This window comes from Siniperca chuatsi, linkage group LG5 (genome assembly GCF_020085105.1).
Source record: "Siniperca chuatsi isolate FFG_IHB_CAS linkage group LG5, ASM2008510v1, whole genome shotgun sequence".
Taxonomy (NCBI): Eukaryota; Metazoa; Chordata; class Actinopteri; order Centrarchiformes; family Sinipercidae; genus Siniperca; species Siniperca chuatsi.
This window is the reverse complement of record NC_058046.1, coordinates 2,619,607-2,639,463: the sequence shown is the minus strand read 5'-3', so window position 1 is coordinate 2,639,463 and position 19,857 is coordinate 2,619,607. Positions and strand designations below refer to the sequence as shown.

General features: G+C 41.2%; 1 protein-coding gene across 1 annotated transcript; it reads right to left on the bottom strand.

Annotated features, from left to right (window-relative positions):
- Positions 1-12,046: 12,046 nt before the first annotated feature.
- ptrh1 (peptidyl-tRNA hydrolase 1 homolog) lies at positions 12,047-18,448 on the bottom strand. Its single transcript, XM_044195182.1, has 5 exons — positions 17,650-18,448; positions 15,838-16,057; positions 14,851-14,950; positions 14,442-14,487; positions 12,047-13,929 (listed from the first exon to the last, which is right to left on the bottom strand). The coding sequence occupies exons 1-5, from the start codon at positions 17,842-17,844 to the stop codon at positions 13,654-13,656; spliced, it is 837 nt and encodes a 278-aa protein (XP_044051117.1). The 5' UTR covers positions 17,845-18,448; the 3' UTR covers positions 12,047-13,653.
- Between the last annotated feature and the right edge of the window lie 1,409 nt (positions 18,449-19,857).

Here is a 19,857-nt window from a genome sequence, read left to right as displayed (position 1 = left end):
AGCAGAGCACAGCAGGACGAGAGCTACTCGACGCCGTCCAACATGGAGGCCGAAAGCGTTTCTGAATGTTTTAACGCTGCGTCAACGTCCGTAATCACATTTATCTTCAGTCGCCCCCCCTCACCGGACACGTAGACCTCTGACGAAGCATGTAGATGAAGACAGAGATGAATCTGTGTTGAGATACTCGCCAAAGATGTCTTCTTGAAACAGAGAAGAGGATTTCAGGCAGCCTGAATGTTCAGAAACGTTAACCCTGAATACATGTACACGGGTTCATTTTGAGCACTCGTGATGCCGCGGAGGTTTTATAAAGTCTTAAATCAGAAAGAGGATTTTCTTCACAGGATAATAATAATAATTGACATTATGACAGACCAAGCAGGAGGAGAGGTTATATCATATTTAAAATGTACACAGAACAACCAGGAGTCACACATTTGAGCTTTTAAGACTCAAAACCGGCTGGAAAAAGCCCGGCGATCAGTCTATACCTCATCAGCAAGTGCCAGCCAGGTTAAATGGCTGTAATGATCTCTCTAATCATTACACTGCTCTCCTAATTGTTTCCTCAAGATATCTTTGTCATCAGTATTGCTGTCGATGTTGATCAATTGCTCGTTGAGGCACTCAGCTGCGAGTGCACCTGAAGAAGCACTTCTGCTGCAGAGGTTTGATGATTTTGTTTGGACTAAAAGAGCGAGGAATTCGGACTGTTTCTACAAACTGACGTAAAGAAACCGAATGCAATGAGACAGTGGTTCCCAACCTAAGGCTCGGGGCCCCAGAAGGATGATGATGATTAACAGAAAGAATAACAAAGTTCTAGTTATTTTTTCACACTTTCCTCTAATCGTTGCCATTTTTCTAGTGAGTTACTGGATCATTATGAATCTTCAGGGCTCAAAAAAAAAAAAAAAAGAACAAAAGATCGCTCTTTGGTCGAATTAGTCGCAACCGGTGATGACGGATGGGAAGTAGAGATTACTGCAATAAGAGATAAAAGCTACAATAACGTACTGAGTTACTGACCCCAAACCCAATAGTAGGATGTTTCGTTAATTTCTTCTTTTTAGATGTTTTTCCCGATTCATATTTGGCCTTAAGTCCTTAAATCAAGACGTTGCAATTGTATTTTCGTTCTTACAGTCCGACACCACAGTCACCGGGACTCGTTTTTTGTCTCACAAATACGTTTTTGGCACTAACCAAAATGGGACTGAAGCGCAGAGTATTGAAAACTGTCAAGAACCAAAAGTTGCCATTCATTTTGATCAGCTAGCTCCAGACTTGAGTCAAAATTTTGCCAATTTTAGACTGTATTGTATTTAGGCAAAGTTCTTGTTTGGCTTCTTACAACATTTGAGAACTTTGAGAACTTTCTTCTCACCTTCTTTTGTTATATGAAGAAAAAAAGAGTTTTGTTGAAAAAGATATTTATATGTTTCAAATTAAGGTATCAAGAAAGTAGCTTATCTCTTTGATACCAGAAGTCAGTATTCTCGTGAACTCAGAATGATCTGATTTTGACTTGAGAAGGGTCTCCTCTCTCTTCAACCCTCTGATCCAGTCATGATGGGGCGTTCAGTGGCACTCGGTCAACAGACGACCTGTGTGTTTTTCTCCCCAACTTGGGTGGTGGTGTTTGGACTCAGCACACACACCTCCCCGAGTTTTTAATCCACTGTTCTGAGGCTGAGCTCCGTCCCAGGGCTGCTCGGCTCCGCGGGCAACACGCTGAGAGCGGATTACTGCAGCAAATTAGTCTGAGGAGACCCGACGCATCCAAGCCGAGGTGATGCTGTGGTGTGAAAATCAAACAGACCCCTGTCCCAGAACCGGAGGAGGCCAAAGTCAAGCTGAGGGTTTGGTTTACCCTGCTGCTGACACCTTTTCAGATTCCTGACATGTCACAGCTTTCACACGCTGGCAGGAGATTTTACTTTAAAAAAAAACTAAAAATATCTTCAGCAAATATTTTCACTCAAATTGAGACAAATTAAAAAAAAAGAAAAGATCTCATTGTGAAAAAATATGATTGAAAAATGAATTTCAATGTGAGACATTATTGGAGTTTTTAAACTTTCTGAAGATTTTTTTTTTTTTTTTTACATTAATCGCACTGTAAATATCAGTTTTTATCCATCCATCTATGTTTTTGGACTGAAACTCAAAACAAAACCTTCTACCAAAAACGCTGCTTGTCACCTGAACTTCTTTCCTGAATTGAAAAGCAAATAGACCAGAAATATCATGCTTTATGCATCTTTTGATTTCTGCTGAAAAATGTCAGGATGATAGAAGTCACATGACTCCATCCAAAGAAAATAAACGAGGGGCCTGTTGGACCACAAAAAGAAGGCATTCAAAAAAAAACAATCCGTTCGTTTCTTTTCAAACCTTTAACCAGCTTAACTTGAACTTTTGCTTCTTAAATAAGATTTAAAGAAAAGAAGAAATCCGTTTTAAGAAATCTGCACATGAGATTTAAAAAAAAAAAATCAGGAAAGACGAACAGAAGAAGAAAAAACATGGAACAATTAAAAAAAAAAAATCTGATGCTTCCAATCATCATTAGTTCTTTATTATTCACCAACAGTAGAATCAGTACAAACGAATTCCGGCTTTATTGGCTTGTAATGGCATCCTTAATCAAAAGGATAAAGGGCTTGGAAAAGGTCACGGTTTGTTAAACAAAATTAAAATGATACATTCCTGAAGAATTATGCAAATTATAATCCCCAAAACGCCAACAAAAGGCGGCAACAAAAGCTCACCAGTGGAGCGACAATAAACCTTCCCTGCGAGGTTTTCAGCAGGAAAAGTGCGAATAAAGAGAGAAGCTGTGGAGCTGGGCCTGCCTGGGAAATATTAGTTTCACTCCAACAACTTAGAAAAACTGTCCCAGCTTGTAAAATACTTAATTATCACTCTTTATTTTTTGGTTGGCCTCCTTCTCCTGCAGGAGTGAAGCTAAATCTGCACAAAGTTTTCTGCTTCAGCTCTTCAGTTAAAAAGGAGCTTGTGGAGAATTAAAGTTCATTAAGAAACTAACTGGAGTCACATTAAGGTGACAGGAGGAGACTGTGGCCCTCCGGGGGCCCTGAAACAGAAAGCCCACAACAGACGCGGACTCAGAGCGACGTGCAGAGACAGAAAAGGCCGATCTGATCCGGTAAAAGAGGAGCAGGAGTGCAGGAGCGCCCAGCAACAGATGTCCAGGCACAATTCTCGGGTTGGATTTGAAATTTCACAAGAATTGCGTTTGGACAATCAGCAGCTAGAGCTCAAACATACACGCAGAAAGAAGCAGCAGCAAAAGTGTCGCGTTTCAGAGGAAGACTAAGGTTTTTAAAAGAGTCGATTCTTCGCCTCCGTCCACATTCAGTCGGAGCTCAAAGTGGAGTCAGCGGCAGCGTGTTCACACTCACAGTGACTGCACAGCAGAGGCCACAGCAGCCATATTATCCAATTACAACCGCCAATTAGCCGCTCACCAATTTATCAGAAATCATCCCCAAAACAGCAGCCGGGGGGGATCAACTTCAGGTCAGTAACATCACACAGACAATAAGTTTGAGTTTATCTGGAGGCGGAGAAGAAAAGAGGAATCCCGGGAATAACTCCTCTCCGCCATATCTGCACCTGTTAAGACGCATTTCTCTCCTCCATCCTTCCTTCCTTCCTTCCCTTTGTAGTCCCCCCCCCCCTTTAAAAAAAAAGCTCCAAAAAAGATGCAACTACCATGTCCCGCTCTTTTCATCTGCACAGCATTTCACCTTTTCCTTGCACAAACCTGCAAAGACAAAAAAAAAAAGGAAAAAGAAAAAGAAAGAAGGAGCAGGATGACGGGAGGCGCGCTGCAGGTTGCATGCTGCACCTGCTCCGCGTGTAGTTCCAGGAGAGAAACTGGAAGCGGTGTAGGCTGCTCCAGCGGCAGGAAGAGGAGGCTGATGATGGAGGGAGGGAGGCGGGCAGGGAGGCTGGATGCTCCCCCGGATGGTCGCAAGGAGGACGGGGTGCGAGCGGACGGCGAACCGCCGCCACAGAACAACAACCACCACCACCTCCGACGGCCCCCCGGTTTCTTCTGTCGCTCCTGGTCTCCTCCACCTCCTCCCCTACTGGCCGATTTGGGGGGCTTTTTCTGGGGCTCCTCCAACAATAAGCCCCGGTGCGTCCGTGTCACCGAGAGAGAGCTCGGGAGTGGGGCCGGTCCGCTCTTGGTACTGAGATTTGAATAAACACACATTCACACACACACACACACACACACACACACACACGCACACACACACCGCGGGGGTGATGATAAATGCCCATTGTGCCCAGAGGAGGAGGAGAAGAAGAAGAAGTAATGAATCTGCACTGAGAGAGAGAGAGAGAGAGAGAGAGAGAGAGAGAGAGAGAGCAGCTGCGAATGAAGGACCAACAAACCTCTTAAAGACACAACGGTCTTATTTTTCCTTTTCTCTCTCTCTCTTTAGCTTTTTCTTCATTTCCAATTACAATCAAAACACTGTTAACCCTCCCACATACACACTGTGCTGTAACACACACACACACACACACACACACTGAGCGCTGCAGATGACGTTTCCCGTTTCGCTGCTGCTGTAGGAGACAGTTGCAGCTCAGAGGCTTCCCTCGCTGGTGATGTGATGGTGGGAAAACAATAACAACAACAACAACAGCAATAAACAAAAAGGCACATTCATTTCATCTCACCTCCGGCGAACGAAATTCATAAAAAAAAAAAAAAAAAAATGGAAGTGTGTGCATCAGCCACTGTTTGCAACAAAATTCGTTTTATTTTGATATAAATTTAATCCAAGATTTTTCGTTTATTTACTTAAAGTATTTTTCTTAAAGTTGTTTCAATCTTAAAAGGCCGTATTTCGTTTTTAAAATATTAACTATAGTTTAAATTGAATTTAGAAATATTAAGTTTAAATTCAGCAAAGTCTTTTTTTTTTAAATTTCATATTCCACTTTTAAGATACCTCAAAGTGCTGGGAATTTAGTTTTAAATTTAAACATCTACATGAAGACTGGCTGAAGCTCATCTGCTGATGAAGATCGTGTGATATGATCGAAAGCTCCACAACAGCTGGATCTTGAGCTGAGATTGTTTTGTCAACTAAATAAACTGAAAAACTTTTTTTTTCTTTTTTTGAAAACTCTCAAAATCGAGTCCAACAAATCTAAATAAATTAAACACACGAGAATATTTTTTTTTCCTGTAAATAAAATGAAATAAAATGAAACGATCAGCTTGTTTAACAGACCATGTTTTACCAGTTTAAAAAATACGGCAATGAAAAACAAGTTGCTTCCAAAAACAATCGAAATTCAGCTCAGAACAGGAAAAATAATATTATAAACGTGTAAATCAAATAAGTTGCTGGTATGTGTATTTTTTCTCTCTTTTAATGACGCTAGGCTAGCAGTTTCCCCCTGCTTCCAGTGTTTGTGCTAAGCTAGGCTAAATATGTCCTGGGCGCACAGAGATGAAACTCATATTCATCTCATGCATCAAAGTCTAGAGAACAAGAGGATTTCATAAAAATACTGACTTCCCATGATGACACAACATGGATCATAACTAAAAGACAATTTAAAAACTTTTGTTTTATCAGCTGATTAGACGATCACAAACCTGAAATCAAACCTGATCCAAAAAGTTCCGAGAAGACGGAAAGATCGGCCCAGTGGTGGGATGAATGCAGGGTCAAAGCCAATGTCCTTTATTGATTTCCCTCGTCCGATCGCTCAGAAGTCGATGCAGATGAAGCAGAAAAGTGTGTGGAAGTTGTGACAGTTGAGATGTACTTTACTTTGAAAAACTGTGACTCAGAAAAATGTCCTTAAGTCTGTTACAGTCAGCACAAATAGCATCTATATAGCATATATCTGCTGTTTTTACATCAACATGGAGTGCTGTACAGAGCGTCCGTCTCAGTTTTCAGCTCTCAGGCTCCAGCCACACTGGCAGTAGAAATTCTGTGAACCGAAGACGCTGTTTTCTGCGTACGTTGGGAACAATTTGGAGAATATGCATGGAAAATGTGGAGAGGAAACCCACATTTCAAATACTTCTGGCTTTTAGGACAACAAACTGTCACACTCCGTTAGAAAAGTTAAACCATCTGTTCAGTCCCGTGTCAGACCTGACGTGAACCCGCATCTCTAAGACCAGACCCCGAGCGCGGTATTCATGAACCGCTCACAAATGAGAAACTCATATTTGGAAATAACCAAATCTGAACCCTCTCCGAGTCATGTGACAAAGCTTTTCAGAGCTTTACATCATGGATACATAAAAACCTAACGAGCTGGCGACAGTGGCTTCCTCCATACATGTTTTCTATTTGTCAGTGGTGCAACTTCACACGTCAAGTTCAGCAAAGTTGAACGTGACACCAAAGCGCTGTGAAGGGTTCACTTCAGTGTTCATGAACACATCGAACACAGAATGGGGCCTCAGCAGTCAGAGGGGCAGGGCCGAAAACAATAAAAAGGGGCAGAGCTGTGATGCATTTATGGTGAAAAAGATTAAAATTGTGACCCAGATTTAAAGTAGAATTACTACACCTCTGTAATAAAAACACACAGGGAACTATAAACTATGTAACCATTTAGAGGCACGTAGAGGCCAGCTGATTTTCTAGCATGTAGGGCAGCGTGGATGGCACTGCATCGCGCTTTCTCCACTGGAAGGGAAAATTCGAGGTATGAAAAATGGAACGTAACACCATGAATTTCTTTGAGAAGAGACAGTCTGAAAGTGTGCGTTGTCAGACCTTTTGTCCCACCTCTGAACGTGCCCGTCCAGAATGGGAACAAGCTCTTTCGCCTTTACATATGGTTGAATTATATTGTTGTACAAAGTAGTTCGTTTTAAGCATACAGAACCCTTGAGCCTCGTTAAAAGTCGAGTTTCAGTGGAAATGTTTATTGTGCATGTTTTTTACAGGTTCTTCACTCTGACAGAGATACAGTTCTTGTACAAATACTTGAACTTAAACTGGGAAAAGAAACCTTATTAATGTAAATATTGAACAATTCTGCAAAACGTTTTTAACATTCAAGGCCAACACTTGTCACATTTCTTCTTTGCATGGCAACTACAGCATGTTTAAGGTTTGGGAAAGAATGTGCTTACAGTTTTTTACCACTACTTCCTGCACTGGCGGTGGACGGAGACCGCGAGGTGCGGAGTTGTTCAATATGAACGTGATTCCTAGAGATGCTGTGCTGCGTGCAAGCTAAAATGGATCTAAATATTGGTGTCACTAGCCTATATAGGTCAAACCAAGAAAGAGCTGCTCACCATAAAGGACTTTCTTCACTGTGGGTTTCAGTTGTCCCATGCTTTGTATGTAATATATATATTTCAGCCTCATTAGAACATAATTCTTGTATAAACACTTGTTATTTTGAGCATGAAAAGTGAAATCTTGAAATGATTGGTATCTGAATTGGCTTCTAAGACCTACATCGTGGACCCCAGGGTGACAATCCAGCATTTGCATCTTTTATTTATTTATTTTTTTTTTTACTGTTGCACTCCCTGTGAGCCGCTCTGTACAAAACCATCGGCTTTAAGCCAAATGTAAACAGTTAGACAAGGGGTTAAAGGATAAATTACCCAGCAGGCTTTGCCTTCAGAGCGATGGTGGACCCTTCCGTCCCCTCTCATCAGACATGTCAATGGATTCCCTCTGCCCTGCTCCGCTCTGTACGGTGAGTTAACATTTCCGTTGCTGGGAACATCTTTGCACGTTGGATGCTCATTTGCCTCTTAAAGGGCCCCGCTGCTGCCTTTTCATGGTCCTGTAAGAATAATTTAGTGCGGGAGGCCCGAGATCACTGGAGATTATGGCTATGAAAGGGGAAAAGGACGCGTTATTAATGCTTGCTCATCGGAAAGAGACGAATGAGAAAAGGATCCCCAACGGGTCTGGATTCACTGTAACACACGGCTCTGCCATGGGAAAGCAGGACGGCTTCGGTCTATTCTGATGCTGGGAGAAGAAAAAACAGAAGCCTCGTGAAAAAAGAAACTGCAGTGATACTGAAAGACACTCAGACACACTCCGGGTCCATACTGGACCATTACAGCAATACACCAAGAGATAAAATACATTAAGGTCACTATAAACCACTATTCAGTCCCTACAGAAACATCATGAGGGTTAACTGAAGACCAATAGGGATACAAATAACATGAGGTCACTATTCTGGGCCAGAGAGACACTATGAGTCAACGTTTGAAATATTATACATATTAAAAATACAATTAAAGGACAACTGCACCAAATTATTTCTACTGTATGTGCTTGCAAAAGTTGACAATTATAGGACAATAGCTACATTACAAATAAATATAAAAGGACTGTTGGCACAATGTGCAGTAAAAATAACACAAATACACTATGTGATCGCACTGTACTTTCAAAGACCACTTCAGCAATTTAGTATTGCACTTCCATAAAGTTGAGGGACTTTGGGGGAGAGAATGGTTATAAGTAGAATCAAAATCAAGGCAGCAAAAGCTGAAGTGTCCCGACTTTCAGTCCCTGTTATGGGTGAAGCTCCAGAAATGCTGGATGCCACATTTCCCATAATACAGATCAGTGGCATCTTTTGTTCGGCCCTCCCTAAAATTCAAACTTTTTTTTTGAACGTGGGACAAAATTAAATATTCCAACCTCAATGACCTGTTTGAATTGAATATTTACAGTCAATAAGCACAACAGAACGTTTGAAGTAGTTTGCCTTGTGGACCAAAGTGGGGGGGCTCTGTTAAAAGTCACCATCAGCTTGACCTTTTGCATGCCACATTCACAGTAAACTAAGCAAATAAAGAAAAATGGAGGGCGACACCAGCTGGCAAAGCTGTGCTGATCGGATAATCACGGCACCGAAGCATCTGAGAGGCAGAGTGCGGAGGTGTTCTGGGCCAACAAAGAGACTGTTTGAAGACTTTGTAAAAAGCTGCTGCCTTACTCGACAACCACAACAACTGGAACCCAAGTAAGGCAGCGGACGCACCAGAAATGAGCGGAGCAACGTCAGCTGTACGACCTCGTCTGACTGCACTCCTCATCGGGAGCCAGAAGCTCGTAAAAAGGCCATCACCCATGAGTTAGCAAGATAGCAGCGTGGCATCATGCTGTGTGGGTTACTTGCTTTAAAATGATTTAGATCGAGTGTTAGTTCGACTTTGTCCGAACGTAACTTTTTGAAAAAGTGACAGCCCTACTGCCTGGTAAAACACCCATGCCTTTCAAACTCCACACCTCCAGTTTGTAACACAGGATCTTTAAGCCCAAGCTGAGACAAACTGGAGACGAACTGTCTGGAGAGACTTTGTCAGCAGATATGATTTCATGTTAGGATTAGACCAATAAATGGGACAGATTTCAGATGTCATCAGGTCAATGGTGTCCTCTTCAGATACGTTCCATTAGAGCTGCTGGAAATCTGGATTAGAAAATACAACAAGGACCCCAAAATGAAAAGTACATTGCCAACAGTGTTATTAAACAGCATGGCATTATTTCAGTGTGGATTTTTCCTTTAACAATCAGAATACAATGTGGGAAAGACACTGAATACAGTAAATGCTAGTTTTTACACTGACAGCATGTATTACGGACTGGTAGCAGACTTTGATCAGTTGACAGAGGAGACGGTGAAACTTGTGAAACAAAACTGTCACCTTACTGTAATTCTGCCACTATGAAAACATTGAGTGTGAGGGGAAGTTACTCACCAACCTGCCTCTGCAGCAGGTTACCAAGGTAACAGGGCCGGTAACTGCGGTCAGGAACTGGTCTCAAGATGCCGGTGCCATATGGAACCAGGAAAACCAGTAACATGACAGGGTCAGCCATGACAGACAGATGCAGACAGGATGACCTCACTTGTTACATGATACATCACTGCCAGACCAGGGAGGCATCTTAAAGCTTTCTTCACAGCAAGTCTCTAACTTTGTCTGTCCGCCATTTGATGCTGGGGAGTTGGTGCACACTGTTTCTGTTGCCAAACGCAGCTGCAGAGACTGAATCATAGAGTAAATGTGCCGTAAAACCAAAAATATGAGCTAACAGAGGATGAAAAAGCTCAGAGAGCTGCAGAGTTGGTGAAGTGACCTCTTTCAAGACAAATAACAAGACTAACAATCTACAGCTTAGCAGCTCTGGGAGGCTGTGCTTCGGCATAGTGGGGCTGTGAGGTAAATACTAATGTCAGCATGCTAACATGCTCACAATGACAGTGCTAACATGCCTATTTTTGTCATCAATCAGTTTAGTGTGTTAGCATGCTAACATTTGGTAATTACAGTCCAGCTGGTGCAGGTATTTGATCCTGAGCCAAAGTACTGGACCAACACAAATGTTGACCTGATGATGGCTCTAGAGGAAAGTTCAGGGGATCAAAGTTTTCACAATTCTTCCTTTTGGGACGATGAACGTCTGAACCAAATTGAATGGCAATTCATCTAATAGTTGTTGAGATATATAAATAAAAACCACAAACGTCAGCCTCATGGTGGCGCTGATACGTTGTCTGGGGGCCATGAAGATGTGTGCAAAATGTACTGCCAATCCATCAAGTAGATGTTTCGCGGAATAAGCGAAACCTTTGGGGGAATCACAAAGTCACTAGAATGCATTCTCTAGGGAACTTCATGAGACATTTCACTCATGAACACAAATGTCAGCCTCATGGTGGCGCTAGAGGAAAAGTCAGAGGATCAAAGTCAGTAGGATTCAGTCAGTGGGGACCATGAATATCTGAACCGAATTTCATGGCAATCCATGCAATAGATTTTGAGATATTTCAGCCTGGTGGTCCAACAGACCCTCACTGCCATCCACCCATACAGCCACGCCGCCAGCAAGGCTAAATATATGGATTAGAGCGTGTATGGAGAAGAGTGTAAATGTGCGTATGTTCCATTAATGTAGCTCTTCTTAATTAGCCTCCCCAGCATCAGTGGAGTAAGTGGGCTTGGTTTGTGTTTGTGCACATATGTGGGAAGACCCCCCACCAGGCCACCGTTAGCCCAGCTATGTTTGGCCGTAGAGCATGGGGGGGAAGGTTGGGGGTCCCATTCCTGAATAAATTTGGGGTCTCTTCTAAAGACCCAGGTGTCCAGCCCCACTGCTGACCTCTGACCCCTGCAGAAGAAAAGTTATTGAAGCCGCTGGTGAAGCCTCCTAAAGCTGACCAGCGAGGAGGGGCTGGGAAAGTGGCCTGACGGAGGCGAAGGGTGGCTCAACGGGGTCACAGCAGAGAAAGACGGGGGTTTTAGGAGGGTGAGGGGTGTTCAGGTTGTGTGTGTGTGTGTGTGTGGTGGGGGGTGACATAGAGTGAAGAAGTTTCCTTTGAGTCCACCCCCCCACCCCCCTCATGTCCACGAGTGTGTCCCTGCAGCTATTGTGACTCTGAGCTACAGCGGGACAGAAGGCCTCAAACAAACCGGGTCTAAACAATGTTTGGCCCCTTTTGTTTCTCGCCTGCCTTTCTTCTGCAGCCCTCCATCGCAATCTACTGGCCTCCTTTGTATTGATTTCCCTCATTCAGCAGCTCGTCGGCCTCTTTCCGCTGTTTTATATGCTCTTTTCTGGCTTTTTTTGTCCACAACCTCCCCCGCCAAACCCTCCCTCCTCTGGCATTCTCTGCAGTGTGAGAACACAGTGCGCCTCTTGACTGGATGCAACTCATTAAAGACACCTAATTGATGAAGAGCGTAATTAGTGTAACAATCGGAAGGGGAAATCAATATGTTTTTAGCCAAAAGAGCCACATCAGGGAGGACAAGCAGCATGTGAGGAGAACCGTGTGTTCGGGGGGGGCCGCAGCACGAATCACTTATCACTTTCAGATACAAAAATGGAGAAACTGAGCTTCAAGAAAAGGTTTTTGTTTCTTTCCAGTTCGGTTCTTAACTCGACTTCATCACTTAAGAAACTAGATAATTAGTCTGTTAACTTAAAATGCAAATGCACACACACACGAGACCTGATGCTGTTGTTTTGATAATCTTTTATATCAGTACCAAATAAGACATTTACAGTGCTCACACTTCAGAAGAGCATTTCATACAGTACAGACAAATGGCATTTGGCATTTTTAGGCCCAGTTTTGACCTCCTGACTACAGCTGTAAGATGCACCATGCCAAAATATGAGGTACTGAAAGAAAAGAGCACTAAAGTCCAGCTGCTGTTAGAAAGACGTCTCCTCGAGTAGAGAATCAACCCAACAAAGATCCATTCTGCATCAAAATGTAATAAAAACTGACTGAAATACAGTTAACAGTGTGTGTGTTCACAAATGTCCCCTGGTGATTCATGTGAGGGGCCACACACCACTGCTTACTGTTAGCAATCCAGTGCTGTGATTGTAGTTTGCTGCTGCTATTTCAGCTGATAGCAGCTTATCGCAGATACGTCGGTATCAAAGCATATAATGACAATAACAACAACAATCTCATGTTTTCGTCTGTATTTCTGTCCGCAGGGCTGGAAGCTACGATGTGTCAGAGTCTTCTTTTTACTCTGGGGCAAGCTTCATCACAAACAGAGCGGAGCAGTTAGCTTTATATGGCAATTTGGGGGCGCTGATTATGCTAGTGACACGCCCCTTCTCATAAACAAGTGATTAACAACACGTTTATGCAGTTAGGAGGGTTTGTTGAATCTGACATTATTGGCAAACCTCAGAGAGAGAGAGAGAAAAAACAAAACAAAACAAAAACTAGATTTAGGATAAGAACATGATTTTTTTTTTTTTTGCATGAAGCCCATCTCCATCAGTTTGTCCACCAGAGAGCACTGAAGGTTTATTTTTCAACTAAAATATCTCGCTCAGCACATTTCTGTGTTTATGCTAAAATAAGTGAAAAATCAGCTGATATGTTGTTTTCTGATTTTTCAAACTCAATTATTGCTAGTGGTTTGGCCTGAGAGAAAAGCAATCAGTTGGGCTCCACTGCATACCTCCACAAAGGCTGCACAGTCCTCTTAACTTGTTGTTTTAAATCAGAATAACTATAGAGAAGTCTTTAATCTACAACCATGGGATTCATGTACCTGACAATTGTTTCTTCCATTCGTGTTCAGTATTTCATCAGAAAATTGCAAAAATATTTCAAAAATGTCCCATCTTGCAGTGTTAGATTCCCTTAATAAATTCTTGGCTCCACACCAACGTTACAACGCATCTTACTGAAATCTGTTCACAGGTTCTCGAGGTATCAATGGCAACCAACAGTCAGACAAATATGAGTAAAAACACAACCTCCTTGGTGTTAGCAATCCATACTAATCAATACTGTTCAGACCGGCAACTTGTGTTAGTGAACAGTCATTGTTTTTGACATTTGATAGAGTAAATTATCTTTTTTAAATGAATTCACACAGAATTAGTTCGGCCGTGGCATCCATCCCTTTTGAACGGTTGGCCTGTTTTTGTGGTGACACCTCTGCTCCTGCTGCAGGGTTTGAGCCGTTATCATGCTCTGTAGAAGTGTGTGTCGCCTTTAACTCCCAGCAGAGAATAAATACAGCCTCAGTAAAGGTTCATCTTGTCTCCTTCTGATCTTGAAAACAGTTGAGTTGAGAAACTTTGGGGTTCAGCTGTGAGCAGCTGAGTCCTCAGCTGGAGAGGCTGAGCGCTCCCTCTCCTTCCTCTTCTGTGCTGCTTGTCTGCCCCCTGCTGGTGAGGAGGGGGACTGGGAGTCCTGTCGGGAGTCTTGCTCGGAGAGCTGGGAGAGGAGGAGGTCCACGCTCTGAGCCAGAACAGAGTCCAGAACCTTCTGCTCCTCTGAGGAGAACCGGCCCAGGACGTGACGCTCCACCGAGGTTTTCCCTGTGGGCCGGCCGATCCCGACCCGAAGTCTGGGCATCACCTGCAGGAGAGACGAGAGGACGCCGGACAGGTTTACACACACGATCCACCTTCAGTCTATTGATTTTTTTAATTTGCAAAGGCAAAAACATGTTTCGTCTATTTGTATTTTGCTGCAACGTTTGTGAACTTTCTTCTAAAAATAATAATCAGTATGCTGCACTTTCGTTCATGCAGTGAGTGCATTTGTGATTTGCACCTTGCTTTGTTCTACATGCATATATACTTTTTCTAGTTGTATTTTACAATGTATGTATATTTTATTTTACTATAGTATACATATATATGAACTTTGCTTTGTATACTAAAGTTCTCTTATCTTATTAATAACCACTATGGACATACGCTGTCAGTTTAACCAGCAGATTATAAATGTCTAATTAAATCAAACATAAAAACACAAATAAAAACAGTCAATAAAATCAAGAATATAGCTAAAACAACACCAGACTAGAACATGCAGTGGTCCTGCTAATGAACAGTTCAGCAGTGTGCGAGTTAGCAGTCACTTACATCAGTCTGAAGACAGTCTACACAGGAGCGGACTCCGTTATGGCCTCTGTGAAGAACAATCATTTGGGCTCAAGTTCATTTTGCATTCTCACTGTAATTTTACACACATCCAACTCTCTTTCTCACAAAATATTACATTAAGCATTCCTAAAGTTATTTTTGCACCACTGAATCTTGTCAATCACTTCACATAATAAAAAAAAATGTATTTGGGTTATTAATTCTTAGAGGGAACTTGATCCACCAGCAGTCAGACTGATGCTAACACAGGGGTAAGTTATTTATTGAAGCCTTTACAAATAACATTCATTACTTTTACTTTCCCGGACCTGCAAACTGCAGTATGGAGAAGTATTAAGCCAGTATTAAGCCAACCTGAGATCACAAGAACATGATGAATGAAACCGACCTGGCACTTCCTCCGTGTTTGATGGCGATTTTCCCCAGAGGTTTGTCCAGTTCGTCGTGGACCAGCAGGATGTCTTCAGGCTTGATGCCGTATTTACCAGCTGGAGGGGACAAACAGATACTTTGGATCAAACATTCAATGTGAAATCGATTTCAGCTGTCCAGGAATTAGTTCATTAATGACAAACAACTATATAGTTTTGTACTTAGTTTTATACAGAGCCTAATTTTTCATGAATAATCCAAATATCATAAAGGATAAAAAGTTCCTCAAACAGACAACTACAACTGTTTCATTTTTATTTTTTTAGCAACAGTCAAAAAAGATATTAAATGTACAGTGATATAAAAACAGAGAAAAGCAGCAACCAGCCAATATTGGGCATTTTTGCTTGATCAGAGAACTAAAATGATTATCAAAATCACTGCTGATTCATTTTCTGTCGATTAAGTTTATTAAACAACATATTTTTTCATCTCTGATAATCAGAGACTGTTATAACGACGCAAACGCTTCAATTTAAATGCTATTACTGCTTTCTTTAGCTGAACAGTACTCTGTGTAGAGAATTTGATTTTAAACACATTTCAGGAAAGTCCTAATTCATTTGTAAATCCAAGCTTTGGTGTAAACACACACACACATATACTGGAGCTGTATGACGTCAGTGTGACTGCTGTTTGTTCTGTTTAATTATCTGTCCCACGGAGGCAATCTATTAAATGGCAAACTAAAGTGCCTGAGAAAGAGACGGACGGACAGACAAAGGAATCAAATTTGTTTATAGAGCGCTTTTAACAAATCCAATTAGTGGCGCAGCGCAGAGCAGGACGTAAAGATAAAAAAAATAAATAAAAAAAAGAGAGTTCAGGATATGAAAGAATTTGTTCCTGAGCTCACCTCGGTTTGTAAATATTCAAATGAAACAAAATCAGTCTATTGACACACACACACACACACACACACACACAGAGACGGTGACCTCACCTGCTTTGGCCACTGACACTCCGTTGACGTTCATCAGCAGCCTGGGACGGAGCAGCACCACACGTGTGTGTTGTACCTCTGACACGATGACCTCACCGGACACGTGCTTGTCACCGTGCCAACAGTCAGCCGCGCCGAGCCGGGCGGCGAGCGCGCTGAGCACCGCCATGCCGACGCTGTGTCTGGTACCCTCCATCCCCGGGTTACCCAGCCCCACCACCTGAAACACACAAACACACATTTAAATACGCAACACTGAAGGCTACCAAGAGCAGCTTATTTTCATTCTTGACTACGTTTTGACTTATAATCTTTAAATTGGGTTTAAAGCAGAAAAAAAAAAATAGAAATAGCATTAAAGATACTTCAGATACATATGAAGGCATCATTTTAGATTTGGACTATGACATTTTAAAGGAAATGGCTGGTGATATTGCATATACACACTTATCAAACAAATTACCAGATGATCTAAGTTGTGCCACCACGCTGACTTGCCTTTAAAGAGGTGTTTAAAGCCCTATTATTCTGTGTCCTAATGTTGTTTATCGCCTGTATTTATTTATCTTTGGGTTTTTTTTGTTTACATTTTTTTACCTTCTCTTTTAAACTCACTCATTTAAAGTCTTTTTATATATTTATATATTTTTCTTTTAAATACATGTAAAGCACTTTGAAATTGCCTTAAGTTCATGAATTGTGCTGTATAACTAAATTTGCCTTTATATTTTTCTTTTTGTCAACAAATCTCACGAATCAATGGATTTAGTCTACTCACAAGTATTGTCTGTGTATCCAAAGCCTGATACATCTTATTCCTCTGTGCCTAAGGACTCCATTGTTAACTTTTACTCAGATGACTGAAAGATTTAAAACATGGATTATTGCTTCTACAATGCCAATTCTTCTTCAGAAAAAAAACAAAACAGTTTGATGTCAGCTGAGGAGGCTGACATAAACACACAGAACTAATATACAGCCGCTGCCTTGTACTGATGGTACTGATCCATTGGCAGCAGCAACAGCTCTGTTAACAGAAATACTATAGACTACATTGTATTAGACTGTGGCTCTATGGCTGCTGACACACTGCAAACATTGTGTTCTGCCTCTACACACTGAGCTTTTTATCTATTTTTTACTAAAATAGGACACAGTGAAAAGTTAACACAGTGGAGGTCAACTGATAAAGAACATTAAAAGACAAAAAATATGACAAGTTTATTAAAAGAAAACAGAAATGCCACAGGATTGTCCTTACGGTACCACAATGCAAATAAAACGTATATGTTGTAGTATACTTACAATGCCTGTTTTGTGTTTTCAGTCTCCATCAAACCATTTGTCCTTGGACAAAATGTCACTGAACCACTCAACCCACATTACACCAGTAGTAGAGTAAACAGAGAGAACAAATCAAACTCCATTCTAAAATACATCAATTTAATGTAACAACCATATGGCTAGTTTGAAATTACATTTTCTGAAGCACAGATCAATGTTTAATTTGGTATCTAGCACAGTATGCAGCACTTATTTTAATAAAATCTACACCGAATTGAAAAGTGGTTTAGAGTGATCCATAAAATGTATTCAAACTTATATAATGCTGAGTGGACACTTTGTCCAATCAGCAAAAAAACTTTAAATTGTCAGATTTTAGAATGGTGTTTGGTGTGGATTTGTCAATCCAGTAAGACTGACTGGCGATTACTGTGGTTTAGTAAAGTTGTGATAGACAAAGTTATACAGCTATCCATGGAGCAATAGTGTAGTAGACAAAATATAGATGGTGTGAGGTTATACACTTACCAGCCTTCGCCGGCCTTGTGTGTGTATTTCTGCTTCAATGCCCATTGCTGGTGTGAACAGCTCACTCAGCAAAACTCGGTTTATGACTCGTGTTAAAAGTCGTCGCATTGTGACAAAGTTCAACAACTTATTAAAGAAAAGCGACAAATAACGACCTAATGTACTTAAACTGTGACTTGTTTTCAATCGGCCCATAAAAAAAGACTGTCAGCTATTCCCATTACGTCAAATTTCAGACATTTTCACAATGATTTACCGCGACTAAACAACATTTCCCTGTGAGAATACACTGCAAGTTCATTATGTCAGTGGACTGATTTCTCAATGGGATTCGCTATATCTGAACTGAATCTTTAGCCACATTTATCTGTATTTGCCTTTAATGTAACGTCAAGTTACATAAGAAACTAACGAAAGGAAAAGCAGAGGTAAGTTTTTACATCGAATTTATGCCACAACTATGTGAAGGTAACTTTAACTGGTGTTGTTAGCTTGCTAAGGTTAGCTTACTGTACCGTTACCTTGCTGGCTAACCCAGGACAGCATAACACCAACCGACACACTTGAGAACAACCACAAAATACGTTCAAAACACTGACACCTGTGAGGCTAGCATATAACACCAGTCAAACTGAAAAGTGAAGCATGTTTTAAATATCCTCAAGTCTCACATGAGGTTATATTAGCTAGCTGTTGCCTCTCTCACACCAGTCAATGAGTGGCAGAAAGACAACATGCGTGAACAGGCTTTTCCTACTCTGTTGGGCTACAGCGCCATCTAGCTTGGTGACTGAGAAATACAGTATATTTAACTAGATATAAATGTTCTGTCTTTTTAGAGGCTGCATTCAACAGAAAACACTATTGCTGTGCAACTTTGAATACTGTGTATTCTCTGAGTGGATGGGGATCGATTAGGACACTCTAAACAACAAAAAGCGATTGCAAAGTAAAGTGTGTCAGTGCCATTGAAGGTTCGGGGGTCCCACCCATCACCACAGCTGTGATTTTCCTGATTAACACACCTTCAACTAATCAGGAGCCGTCAGTGAAATCACTTGCTGTAGCAGATCACTTTGCGACCTTTTAATGTTTTAACTGAAAAAACAAACAAACAGTCACTGTAGTCTGCATATTTCCTGTCCCAAAACAGCAGAAGTGTTGCTTTTTTAAACAATTAGGGAACCAACATAATACTTAAGAAAATATACGGCAGATATGTGTAGAGGTGCGCGTGGGCCGGAGTAACCCACGTGGAGGCCCCAGGGCACAAATTAACTCCCGTTTCTCCCACTCTATGTGCATTGTACATGTGTTAGTAAGTAAGTAGTAATTAGTTAGTGGTAACTTGATTCCAAACACACATTTATTTAGTAAAACGCAATTTTTGAGTACAACATACACTAAAATAATAAAGAGTAGATTTGAACTCAGGGCTCCTCTACGAGATGGGACCTCAAGATTTGGTGGCAATTCAGTTGTTGTCTTAAAGCCATTGTCATTTCAGTTTATATCAATGTTTAGTCCTGAATTAACAAACAAATGTGCAATTAATTAACGCAGTGACGGGTCATGTTGACCCGAGGACAGCGGGAGGCTTGAATTACGACAGACTAATTGCCACACGGTAAATCTGCAGCCTTAGACTACCTGAGGGGCTGGGGACAGCTGTCCACTTTGCCCAGATGCTAATCTAGCCTTGGTGGTGGCCTGTCCAAATACATAAATATATGTATTTACTGTCCAAAGTATTAGTTTTCTTGATATAAACTATTCAGTACATCAATATAACCAATTTTTACCCCCACTAGTGTTTGCATGGTTTCTGAATAATAAAGAACCTGTAGCAGACTGATGTGAATTAAATAAATATTAGAATAATCAAATGAAAATTAATGGATTCAAGCAATGGTTTTATATTGTTTCTATTTTATTTTGTAAGTAAATAAGTTCTCTATGTTTGACATTTCCTTGTATTAATCGTTATATTTTGTGGTATTCTATTTCTTTAAACTCTGGTTTTGAAAGGTGCTATATAAGTGTACTTTTACCTTGCAGTCAATGTAATTATGAAATATTGATGCCACATATTTAAAGTTGTCAAAGTAAATGTACTTCAAGAGATTTAATAAATAGTACAGCATTGTAACTGGACAAGTAGTAATCTGAAAATTATTTTCAAGGGTTGAGTCGGTGACAGTAACAAGC

What these genes read in the sequence shown, in the direction of transcription:
- ptrh1 (XM_044195182.1), bottom strand. Translation starts at nt 17,844, where the DNA reads ATGGGCCGATTGAAAACAAGTCACAGTTTAAGTACATTAGGTCGTTAT. An exon ending in AGTGTCAGTGGCCAAAGCAG is followed by an intron (nt 14,951 to 15,837) that starts GTGAGGTCACCG and finishes TGTCCCCTCCAG; the next exon opens with CTGGTAAATACGGCATCAAG. An exon ending in TAGACTGTCTTCAGACTGAT is followed by an intron (nt 13,930 to 14,441) that starts GTAAGTGACTGC and finishes TCTCTCCTGCAG; the next exon opens with GTGATGCCCAGACTTCGGGT.